Source organism: Eleutherodactylus coqui, chromosome 11 (assembly GCF_035609145.1).
Source record: "Eleutherodactylus coqui strain aEleCoq1 chromosome 11, aEleCoq1.hap1, whole genome shotgun sequence".
Taxonomy (NCBI): Eukaryota; Metazoa; Chordata; class Amphibia; order Anura; family Eleutherodactylidae; genus Eleutherodactylus; species Eleutherodactylus coqui.
Window position 1 is genome coordinate 2124508 of NC_089847.1, and position 12883 is coordinate 2137390.

At 52.8% G+C, this 12883-nt stretch overlaps 1 protein-coding gene across 1 annotated transcript in view; it reads left to right on the forward strand.

Moving 5' to 3' along the window:
• Nucleotides 1–3967: 3967 nt before the first annotated feature.
• Nucleotides 3968–12883, forward strand: part of KLHDC4 (kelch domain containing 4) — a 16649-nt gene continuing 7733 nt past the window's right edge. Inside the window, exons 1-5 of the mRNA XM_066583826.1 lie at nucleotides 3968–4124; nucleotides 4254–4345; nucleotides 5127–5205; nucleotides 8971–9121; nucleotides 12435–12660. Of these exons, the coding sequence (XP_066439923.1) occupies nucleotides 4026–4124; nucleotides 4254–4345; nucleotides 5127–5205; nucleotides 8971–9121; nucleotides 12435–12660 (647 nt within the window). The 5' untranslated portion in view covers nucleotides 3968–4025. The remainder of the gene's footprint in view (nucleotides 4125–4253; nucleotides 4346–5126; nucleotides 5206–8970; nucleotides 9122–12434; nucleotides 12661–12883) is intronic.

A 12883-nucleotide genomic window follows, 5' to 3' on the forward strand; every position in this document is an offset into this window, starting at 1 on the left:
GTGATCCCGTGTATAATAGGGACCCCCAGATAATAAGTGATCCCCTGTATGATAGGGGCCCCCAGATTATAAGTGATCCCCTGTATGATAGGGGCCCCCAGATTATAAATGATCCCCTGTATGATAGGGGCCCCCAGATTATAAATGATCCCCTGTATGATAGGGGCCCCCAGATTATAAGTGATCCCCTGTATGATAGGGGCTGCCAGATTATAAGTGATCCCGTGTATGATAGGGGCCCCCAGATTATAAGTGATCCCGTGTATGATAGGGGCCCCCAGATTATAAGTGATCCCGTGTATAATAGGGACCCCCAGATTATAAGTGATCCCGTGTATGATAGGGGCCACCAGATTATAAGTGATCCCCTGTATGATAGGGGCCACCAGATTATAAGTGATCCCCTGTATGATAGGGGCCACCAGATTATAAATTATCCCCTGTATGATAGGGGCCCCCAGATTATAAATTATCCCCTGTATAATAGGGGCCCCCAGATAATAAGTGATCCCCTGTATAATAGGGGCCCCCAGATAATAAGTGATCCCCTGTATGATAAGGGCCCCCAGATAATAAGTGATCCCCTGTATAAGGGCCCCCAGATAATAAGTGATCCCCTGTATGATAAGGGCCCCCAGATAATAAGTGATCCTCTGTATGATAAGGGCCCCCAGATAATAAGTGATCCTCTGTATGATAAGGGCCCCCAGATAATAAGTGATCCTCTGTATGATAAGGGCCCCCAGATTATAAGTGATCCCCTGTATGATAAGGGCCCCCAGATAATAAGTGATCCCGTGTATAATAGGGACCCCCAGATAATAAGTGATCCCCTGTATGATAGGGGCCACCAGATTATAAGTGATCCCCTGTATGCTAGGGGCCACCAGATTATAAGTGATCCCCTGTATGATAGGGGCCACCAGATTATAAGTGATCCCCTGTATGATAGGGGCCCCCAGATTATAAATTATCCCCTGTATGATAGGGGCCCCCAGATTATAAATTATCCCCTGTATAATAGGGGCCCCCAGATAATAAGTGATCCCCTGTATAATAGGGGCCCCCAGATAATAAGTGATCCCCTGTATAATAGGGGCCCCCAGATAATAAGTGATCCCCTGTATAAGGGCCCCCAGATAATAAGTGATCCCCTGTATGATAAGGGCCCCTAGATAATAAGTGATCCCCTGTATGATAAGGGCCCCCAGATAATAAGTGATCCTCTGTATGATAAGGGCCCCCAGATAATAAGTGATCCTCTGTATGATAAGGGCCCCCAGATAATAAGTGATCCTCTGTATGATAGGGCCCCCAGATTATAAGTGATCCCCTGTATGATAGGGGCCCCTAGATTATAAGTGATCCCCTGTATGATAGGGGCCCCCAGATTATAAGTGATCCCCTGTATGATAGGGGCCCCCAGATTATAAGTGATCCCCTGTATGATAGGGCCCCCAGATTATAAGTGATCCCCTGTATGATAGGGGCCCCCAGATTATAAGTGATCCCCTGTATGATAGGGGCCCCCAGATTATAAGTGATCCCCTGTATAAGGGCCCCAGATATAACAAGTGATCTCCCAGTATGATAGGGGCCCCCAGATTATAAGTGATCCCCCAGTATGATAGGGGCTGCCAGATTATAAGTGATCCCCCAGTATGATAGGGGCTGCCAGATAATAAGTGATCCCCCAGTATGAGAGGGGCCCCTAGATATAATAAGTGATACCCCTGTATGATAGGGGCCCCTCATAAGTGATCCCCAGTATGACAGGGTCCTCCAACCACTGGCTGCCCAGTGAATGTGATGTACCCGGCCATCTGCATTGTATCCAGACCCCATTGTTATGTAACACATTCAGATTTTACATTTGCTGTATCGGCAAAAATGACTTTCCTGCTGGACGACTTCACTATAAAAGCAACAAATCCAGCGACCGCCAACATGGCGCCAACCGTGAAATCTGCAGACGGGGGTGAAATAATAATCTCTGCCGGTCCCATCATGAACATCACAGAGCGTCCCGGGGCCGGGCGAGAAGAGGAGACAATATAATGTAATATAGAACATACATGGCAGCCGGCACCCTCCCTCTCCAGGTGGTGCAAAACTACAACTCCCAGCATGTCCTGACAGCCGCAGTTTAGTGTATAACCAGCACTGCGCCCCCTGCTGGCTGCACCTCTCAGCTGCAGACACATTTACAGGGAAGGTCTTATGTTTATTAAGAGGTTGGCACTTTGTCACATTTCTTTAATGTTTCTAAGGCCGCCAGCCCAGAGGCGGGTCAGACGCCACATGCGGAGCCCAGCCCTGGCAGCGGCGTCCACGCGTACCTGCCTTTTTTTTTTTTTTTAAACTCCTTTTCCCGCGTCATCACCTAGCGGATCGGACGCTTCCATTGACTTCAAAAGAAACTGGCTGCACAGAACCCGTGCAAAAATGGAGCGAGCTGCGATTTTTCTGCCGCGAGCAAAAACTACAACTGGTTTCCACAAGTGTGCAGGAAGAATCATAGCACGCTATGGGCGCTCTGTGCTGCGGAACCCGGAGGCAGCGCCGGCTCCAGACTCCGCAATGCAAATCCAGCCGTGTGCAGCCGGCCTTAATCTGCTTCCTGACACTTCTAGGCTTCCTTCACACCTTATACTCAGTGCAGACACTACAAGTCCCAGCCGCTGATCTACAGCTGCAGCCTCCAGCTCGGTGCCCGGCCAGACTGGTCTTGGGGTGTGTGACCTCTGGGGTAAAATGGGATAGTTCCCAGCAAGAGAAACCAAGGAGTCCTGCGGATGTGAGGCCTTCAATGGCTACAAACATACATGATGTTATAGCAGCTTGTGAACCTCTCGGGGTCTGCGTCAGACTACCATGGAATAGATCTGAAGAGGCATGAATATATATACACACTTATAGCATATATACTTGTGACACAGCACAGACATGGATATATATATACACACACACACGTATGACACGGCACAGACATAGATATATATATATATATATATACACACACACACGTATGACACGGCACAGACATGGATGGGATTGGTTCGCACTTAAAGGAATACTGCAACAGAAAACAAACTTTTTTGACTAGACACTGATAACGGAGTGGAAGTTTATGGTCCCTGAATTACTGCTGGGGGGTCTCCAGGCCAGCAGTGTTATCTGTGCTATAGAGGTCTCACACCTCCCAGTCCCATAAATCCTCGAGAATTAACCCTGTATTCAGCGTGTCAAAAGTTATCAATTTACTTTCCCCAACTCTTCTGTGGTTTTGTGACTTGAAGCCGCCCTTCAGTATCATAACTCTCATATCTCCTATGTCGTGTCCGTGACTGGAGCAATGCTCGGCCGCAGGTAGTTCTGTCTCTCTGTGATCGTGTGGCGGTGAGATCTCATCCTCGCTCTCAGCTTTTGTCCTGTTTCATCAACATAAAGGCCCCAACAGGACATTTACTGCCCCGGATCAGGTGCATCAGACGTGGGACATGTGACAGTACCCCGGGGGCTTATAGTCCTGCTGTGTGTTGGGGTTACACCGGTCACTGCTGCTAGCCCTGACAGCCCGGACCTGCGGGGAGCAGCGAGTGCAAGGGAAGGAGCGGCCATAATACGTTCTGCACAGTGAACCCCTCTGCACTGCCCCCCCTCCTCCTGCTCAACCAACCCCCCGGTGTTGCCCCCCATCTCCCTTGCCCCCCTCGGTGTTGTCCCCCTCCGTCTCCACAGTAGAGGGGGAGGACACATGATCCGCTCTCCGTGGATTCCTCGTGCAGTCAGCGCTGTGCCGGCCCTCCTCTTCTATCATCTGTTGTTCGGCTGTTCGGCCGCTGGGTGTCGCTCACTGCCTGGTTACTTTGTATCAGTCTCATCTGGTCACATGACTCCTGCAGCCGGCGTCTCTCTCCTCTCTCCTATTGGCTGCAGTCACGTGGTTGTGTGACGTCAGCCGCCGTAGCCCGTCGCATCCTGGTGACGTCAGCCTGGTGCGGCGTGTTGCTCAGGTGTAGAAGATGGGCAAGAAAGGGAAGAAGGAGAAGAAGGTGAAGGGGGCGGAGAAGACGGCGGCCAAGATGGAGAAGAAGGTGTCTAAGAGGTCCAAGAAGGATGAGGTGAGAGATAGCGGCGCTGTGGGATCGTCCTCCGCGGACGGCGCCTTGTTTCTCTGTCGTCTCCCCGCTATACGCTCTGATGACGTGCGGCGAGGCGCTACAATCCGCTTCTCATTGTCTCTTCTGCAGGAGGATCTGGAGGCGTTAATAGCGGAATTTCAGTCACTGGACGCAAAGAAAACGCAAGTGGTAGAAACGCAGAGTCCGCCGCCGAGCCCGCGGTAAGAGAAGAGCGAACGCCAGGATGTCACATGTCAGAAGCTGAGAGGAGCGGGCGCGGTGGAATTATATACAGCGGGCGGCATGGGGCGCGAGGGGTTGTGACGGAGCGGGTGGGATGGGACGGGATCGGGCGCAAGGGGCAGGGGTGGCATGGGGCGCGAGGGGTTGTGACGGAGCGGGTGGGATGGGTTGGAGTGGGCGGCATGGGGCGAGACGGGATCGGGCGCGAGGGGTTATGGCGGAGCGGGTGGGATGGGGGTGGAGTAGATGGGATCGGGCACGAGGGGTTGGGGCGGAGCGGGTGGGATGGGGGTGGAGTAGATGGGATCGGGCACGAGGGGTTGGGGCGGAGCGGGTGGGATGGGGGTGGAGTAGATGGGATCGGGCACGAGGGGTTGGGGCGGAGCGGGTGGGATGGGGGTGGAGTAGATGGGATCGGGCACGAGGGGTTTTGGCGGAGTGGGTGGGATGGGAGTTGAGTAGATGGGATCAGGCATGAGGGGTTGGGGCGGAGCGGATGGGATGGGGGTGGAGTAGATGGGATCGGGCACGAGGGGTTGTGGCGGAGTGGGTGGGATGGGGGTGGAGTAGATGGGATCGGGCACGAGGGGTTGGGGCGGAGTGGGTGGGATGGGAGTTGAGTAGATGGGATCGGGCACGAGGGGTTGGGGCGGAGCGGATGGGATGGGGTGGGCAGCATAGCACGGAGCAGGCAGTATTGCACTGGGTGGGCTTGGATACATCCACTATATACAGGGCTGACGCTTCTCTCCTCCGCAGGCTGAACGCCTCTCTGACTCCACATCCTGAGAAGGAAGAACTCATCCTGTTTGGAGGTGAATATTTCAATGGCCAAAAAGTAAAGTATTCTTCCTCTTCTTCCAGTTGCGTGTGTGTGATGTGCGTGCGGTCTGTGTGATGTCCGTGTGTGATGTGCGGTCCGTCCGTGTGTGATGTGCGGTCCGTCCGTGTGTGATGTGCGGTCCGTCCGTGTGATGTGTGCGTGATGTCCGTGCGGTCCGTGTGATGTGTGCGTGATGTCCGTGCGGTCCGTGTGATGTGTCCGTGCGTTCCGTGTGATGTCCGTGCGGTCTGTGTGGTCCATGTGATGTGTGTGATGTCCGTGCGGTCCATGTGATGTGCGTGTTCTCGTGTTCTGCCGCATCCTGCTGCCACCTCCAGTGTCTCCGGCACGGACAGGTATTACAGGAAATGGCCCATGTTGTGTGCAGGCTGATCCGTGGATAACAAGCTGAGAACCCGCCCTGACTGCCTCACAGCTGAGGGTTTGTTACAGTGTATCAGTGCAGACAATCCTCTGAGGTGATCACACGTCTCTCTTGGTTACAGTGTATTAGTGCGGCTGGAGCGCAGGATGTTTAGATTGGATACACTGTAACAAATCTTCAGGATTGGAACAAGTTTTCTTCTGGAACGGTCTGAGAGCCGCTGCAGCCGAGGTCCGTCTCACACAGGCGCTTTTAATCTTGGTGTTCTAAAGTATTTTTTAACGGCGTTCGGTGTTTTTAACGCACTCCATCATTGCAGGGGGCGATGTGGCGCTTCAACGCACTAAAATAGAACTGACAGCGTTCGTTTAGCGCAGCGTTAGAACACAGGTTTTTTTTTTTGTTTTAGTCGCAAATCTTCTCCCTTGATTTTGCGAGGGCTTCTCAGACGAGCGCTTGAATGTTGTCCGCTCTATATTGGTGGGTTTCAGCGCTTTTTAGCGCTTCTCATCACCCTTTGCAATGATGGGGTGCGTTAGAAACACGTTTGAAAACGCTTTAAAATGTGGCATTTAACAGACGCCTTCACATCTGAAACTGCAGCGCTTTACCGCAACTTTACACGGTCTTTTTGAAGGCGCGTTTCAGCGCTTGCAGCATTCTTCACGGCACCCCATCATTGTGATGGGTGATGAGGTGCGTTTATAATGCAGATGGCGCTCGATAATGGCGGCACTTGAAACGACGCATTCGAGCACTAGTCTGCGAAGCCTCATTGAAATCAATGGAGGCGTTGTACCGCGGCAGTGACAGCGGCCCCAGGCAGCGGAGTGCAGGTCTGCGGTGCTCATGTATGGAGGAGCTGTTCGTGCGCTCAGGCTTATCGGCTGTTGATAACGCAGATGCTGCAGACCTCTCCGCTGCGTCGTCTGCAGCAGCTTCAGGGAGGTTCAGAAGCATTTGAAGAAAAATCTGCCCTCCCCACAAACTAAAATAAGTAGTTTTGTCTGTTTCCATCCCGGCTCGGCTCTTATTGGGGTTTTTGATGCTTCCTGCACTCAGTAACACGATCGCACCTCTGCCTGCTTTTTACCAGAAACTCTGCTGTTTGCACCCAAGCGGCTTCTCCAAGTAACGCAGACTGAAGCCGCGTCCTTCCCTGCAGCAGCCGATCGCTGCATCTGGTCCTCAGACAGCGGTTTAGCATGTTAATTAGAATCTCTGACAAAACACCGTACAAAAGCGCTAAAACCGCGATCCAGGCGCCAAGTGGAAGCTCAGCGTGTGGCGGGCTGTATAAATGCAGCATTAGCAGTAGAAGCTCTATAGATGAAGGCCTGATCCGTGCGGTGCAGCAAAACCTGACAGGTAATTGACCTGCGCTGTGAATGTAAAATCTGTAGCTTGTCATGTGATGCCGTGGATTTCAGCCTTTGCAATGGTAAGTGTAAAAACTGCAGCAAAATCCTCACCATTAGGGCGGTTTCATACGACCGCTAATCTCACGCGAGGCTCACACGAATATGAACTCCATTCCTTTGAAGGGAGTCATACTCCTGATCAATGGTTTCCCTAGCAGCAATGCTGCGAGGAAAGAAATCCTAACATGTTCTTTTTGGAACGCATTGCCTGTTGATTTCAATGGGCCCTTAAATACATCCCATGGCGCTCGCATGTTGTGCAGAGTGAGGTTTACCATTAAATCAATGGGCAACCCTTCCGATCCTCTATCGCGCGTGACACTCCCACGAGCTGGGCCCGATTCCGTGCCTGTTGGTGCAGTTAGCCCGTCGGTGCAGGTTTAGTCGCCACAGAAGTTGCAGTAAATCTTCTCCGTTTGAGTATACTGATGGAAACGAGAGAATGTCGGAGCGGCCGCTGCTGGAGTCTGAGTCGGGGGGTTCTCGGGATGACAACACTTGGCTGTTTGTTGCGTGATGGTAAGGCCAGGGCACACTTGCCGTGTTTGAGACTTGCACCCAAAAGCTTCCATATGGACTCCTGTTTGTCTGCCGTACGGACGGCCCACACGTTGACCTGCTTTAATTCTCATCTGTGATATGGACAAGAAATAGGACCTGCAATGAGTTTCTGTCCCACGGACCATCCATCTGCGTAGCCCTATAGACTGTAACCGGACCGCGGTACGCTCGTGTGCCGGAGGCAATAGTCGCAGAAAGACCGCAGCAAATACTCCCTGTTTGCGCTCTTGGACTACTTGCACACGGAGGGCGATGAACTGATCCCAATGACTGCTGTATTCACACGATTAAAAGGAAAAAACAATTGCCACGCGTTCTTGACTTGTCAGACTTTCAGCCGAGAGTACTGCATGTAAGCGAGCGGTATCCCTACATCAGACGCACATGGGTGGCAGATCAGCCGCGAGCTTGTAGCCATAATGTGATCGTTCGCAGCAAGAGGCGCCAAGTGATCCTGTAGATGCGAGACCTTCTATTGGCTACAAATGCATGATGTTCCAGCAGCTTCCAGCCTCACAGGGTTCTTCCTCAGAGGAATCCTACCAGGAAAACCCCAGCGCTTGCTGTCGGCGCACGTGTAGCAGAGAATCTCACTGAAATGGGATGCGCTGCCGAGGGGACAAACCGCGTAGTAAAGGGGGTGTCCAGGCAGAAATACTGTTGATGACGTAGCATCAGTAGCTGATTGGCCATCGGGGATCCCAGCCCATCAGCTGAGTGGGTACACGGTGTCAGCATCGGGATACACAGGGGATGGAGTGGAAGCTGCTGCTCCCACCCTAGTAGTGGTCGGCGCTTGTAATTGCAGGCGCATCTCCCATTGATTTCAATGAGTGCTGCAGTTACAAGCGCCGGCCACTACTCAGGTGGGAGCAGCAGCTTCCACTCCAACCCCTGTGTATCCAAACGCCTCCATGTGCTGGGATGTCCAGGTGTAATAAACGTAACACACATCCAAACGTGAATCATAATTTATTTGTCATTATCTCCCAGGACATCATGTTGCCCGTCACAACAGTCCTTGTAAAGTTACTGTGATGATGACCAGAGCGCGCTGTGGACGGCTGGATACGTCCTGGAGGGTCACTGCATGCAGATCGCCTGCCAGCGGGTGTAACGGTTTTCTGCACTTCATCGGGTGTCGGTGCTCAAGCTGATCATAGAACTCATGGTTTATTCTTTTCTTGTTCCCACCAATATGGCCGCCATCGCCGCCTCCACTTTTGGGCTACAATCTCTTTTGGAGCTGCGATGGCGGCCATATAGGTTGTTGGCCAGATGTAAGTTGGGAGCCGGCCGCGCCGTCCATCGTGTCGGCTGCAGGAACTCTGTAGAATAACGTGAGGAATCTAGAACGTTTGGGTTATTTCTCATCATCTCTTATAATTTGTTGCTGTTTTTCGTCTTCCTCAGACTTTCCTGTATAACGAGCTGCACATCTATAACATCAGGAAGAACAGTTGGACTCAAGTGGACGTCCCCAACCCACCGCCACGCCGCTGCGCTCATCAGGTGACGCCCCCTTCCTTCACTGCAGAGACCATCTCCAGTTCTGCTGGGACTTGTAGTTTCATGGGTTGAGATTATTTCTACTGGATGGGATAAATGCGCTCTCGTAAGACGTGTCCTCATCGTCCGACTGCTCAGTGACTCGGGTCCTGGGGGCTTCCCTTCATTTCTCTATAGTCCGGCTCTATATGAAACGTCTACACACTTAAAGGGTTAAGTTAAAGGGGTTCTCCCACAATAGAAAGTTATCCCTTCTCCAAAGGGTCAGGGATAGCTTCAGGGTCAGCGGTGGTATGAGCATGGGGGTCTCAAAAGACCCTGCATGATTGGAGTGGAGCATGTGCCAATGCGCTGCTGTTTCATTCATTTCCATAGGAATGCCGGCGATTGTAGCGCCCTTGAATGCCGCCATTTCCAGCACCTCCATTGAAATGCGTGGAGCACATGTGCCACCACCGCTCCATTCACGCAGAGATATTCGGAACCCCCATTCTCAGACCACTGCTGATTATGAAGTTATCAGGACAGGGGATAAGTTTCTGTCTTGGCACAACCCCGTTAACCATCCTCTGCCCGCTCGGCCTGCGCCATTTTAGTCTGACAACGCGGCTGTGGCGTTTGTTCCCATAATGTGCAGACAGTCTGCTGAAAACCTTATCTGCACTGATACATTGTAACGCATTATTGGGGCAGGATGGGGACATAGGCTGCTGATGTGTTTACCTCACAGGTTAGAAGAACAACGTTCACTGACAGCAAGCAGAAGTCTTCAGCATGCTGAGGAACTGGAACACAAAGGGGCAGAATTACTAATGCCATCTAGTAGATTGCACAATCTTAAAATGCGCCAGTTTCGCAGTGACTGCTGGATGAATTTAGTGCATCGTTAGTCTGTTTATACGATCTATTGGGTTACTTCGTTTCACGTCAAAACTTGTGGGAAAAGTCGCCTTCAGGCCACGCCCCTTTCCCACAAAACCACACCCCAATGTCAGACTTGGCGAATCGTGTCTAAACCGCATCCTAAACGTGTTTCCGATCATGTAGGAGTTCCCTGGCGCACTCTGTGCCTTTTCGATAGTAACGAGGCTGTTGGGAGGCTGCGGGGCGCTCTATCTTCCTTTACATGGGACTGCAGGCGCTTTGGTCGTGATTGGAAGCTTCTGACTAATCCTGACACAGCTTCCCGTTTCTGCGGACCAGAGATCTCTGCACTGTTGCTGGGCTGCAGCAGCTCCGTAGTTCCTCTTCGACGCCTGATGATCTGGTAATGCTAGGGTAGGGGTTCTGGCAGGACGCCGGGGTTTCCATCCTCCCCCTGTCACGCTGTGCGAAGCGCTGCCCGCCTAATGAGTGGGTGTCCCGATTGCTGAGCAGAGAGAGGAGATGTGGGCGTCCTCGGCGATGACAGGCGCAGCAACAAGGATTCTCACCATCCCTCTTAAAGAGCCCGCAGCCCGCTGCGGAGGGTCAGATGCGTCACATGTACGTTAGTTCTCCTCAGTCCAAACCAAAGACTAGAGCTGTATGTTCCTGGTGCCAATATGTGTCCATAGGAGCATACAGTGTGCCCCGCGGGGACTGCGCAAAACACGCAAACGAAAGAGAAGTTGTGTAAAGCCGGTCGCGACGTTACGTCTTGTGAAGCAGCACAAGTTCCATCCATCATGCAGAAACCTGCCCGGGGCGGACCATAGGGGCCAGAGTGGGGGCCGAGGACCTCTTTGGTGCTGTACAGTTTTCTGCAAGGACCAGTACCAGCTCTGCTTTCACCAAGCGTAACCTGCGGCCCGCCTCGGGCTCCTTCACGTCTGCACTGTGGGTTCTGTTTTACCCCGCTCGTTTATGGGAGAAGGAAAGCGGAACCCAGTGGGCAACACGGCCCCCGTATCGCACTCACCAGTGTGATGTTAGCCTGAAGCAGGCAGCTCCATTCTCACTGCAGTGGCCAGGGATGGTATTGCAGGCGATGTTCCTATTCACTTCAGTGGGAACTTTGCCTGTAGTACCAAATCTGGCCACTACAAGAGAATGGAGCTGTCTGCTTCCTGCAGAAATCTGCTTAGTTTACAAACCCACTTGCCCAGTAAATAGCTGATTGCACGCTTGGTTTGTAACCTGGCTGGCCTGGGCTTCACACGGAGTAATCATCAGCGTCTCTGATAACGCCGACCCTGCACAGGGACCTGTAATACACCAGGTGGCGCCCTTTTGCCCCCCCCCCCCCCCCACCCCGAAGGCTATAGGTGACTATCCATGCAGAACGAGCGCTGCATCATGTGATCAGTAACGCGGTACCATGTGATGGCTGCACCACAATCTGCTCTCCGGTCATGTGCGCAGCACAAAGCAGCATTTGGCGGTCATATGTACAAATACTGCAGACTTAGACTAGACATCCTGAACTTGTGCCAGATTTATCCCTGAATGGTAAATCTGTTGACATCTAAGACCCTCTAGTCCAAGTTTAGACCGCTTATTAGTTGGCTAGGTTTGCACAAAAAATTGAGGCAAACTTTTGGCACAATTCATGACTATTTGGCACAATTTAGGCCCCGCCCCTTTCCCCCCACACATCAGACAAACTGTCAGTGTCTAATAATACCCAGTAAATGTGGCGCGAGCAAGACGGTTTTCTGATGTAATTTGCGCCAGGAACCTCGTATTTTGAATAATGAATAAGCTGCAGTGCCTTGGACCGCGGGCCGGCTGTTGGCGCCTTGGACCGCGGGCCGGCTGTTGGCGCCGTGGGCCGGCTGTTGGCGCCTTGGACCGCGGGCCGCCTGTTGGCGCCAGTATTTGGCACTTGTTGGCTGTTCCTGAACCGCGGTATCAAGAATGTGCCAAGACGGGTTGAATGATGGGCAAACCTCTGACAGAAGATCGCAGTGGCAGGCCATGTGTGATCGCAGGGGCCGGCGTTCTGTGCCATGTCTGGTATCTCATCAACGATGTGCCACAGCGGACCAACTGGCCAGCAGTACAACAGCGGGGAAGATAGGACAAATGTCCACAATGGCCGTGCGGCGTGCTTTGTGTCAACTGGGGTTCAATAAATAAAGTCTGACCAGAGGGCCCTCAAGACCCCGCATCACCGCCAACAGCGCCTCACATGGGCCCAGGAAAGACGTCGCCGGACCTCGGACACATGGGGGAAGGTTGTCTGAAGTGATGAGCCCCATTTCCTGCTGAATCATACAGATGCCCGGTCTGCATCTGGCATCAACAGCATGAAGCCATATCCCATGGGTGCACTGTTGGGCTTCAGCAGCCGGTGGTGGCGGTGCCACGGTCCGGGGAGCGTTTGCCTGCCATGGCCTAGGACCGACGGTCATCATACCACAATCCGTGAATGGTGAACACTGCAGGGACCTGTTGTGCCGACCGTCTTCAGGAAGTCTTCCCCGACCTCGGTGGCATCTTTCACCAGGACAACGCTCCGTGCCATCGAGCTCGGATCACTAGGGAGTGGTTGGAGGAACAGGACGATGAATGCTCCGCACTGCCGGACCCCAAAGTCACCGTAACCCCAGAGAACATGTTTGGGATCTGCTGGAAAGGGCTGCGAGATCTGTTCCCACCTAACCCCAAAATGTGCGCCGACGGAGCTGCTGCAGTTGGCACGGGGCGAGCGAGTAGGGGGGAGGTTCACCGCCTTGTGGACTCGTGTGGACCTTGTGTTCCCGGATGTCTGAAAGCCGTGATCGCCCAAACAGGTGGAGCAGCCCGATATTGAGGTCCTAATGCCGTGAGTGCGTGCGTAATGGTCATGTGATCTGAGCGGCTCTGATCAGTAGGTGTGACATAATCACCCATA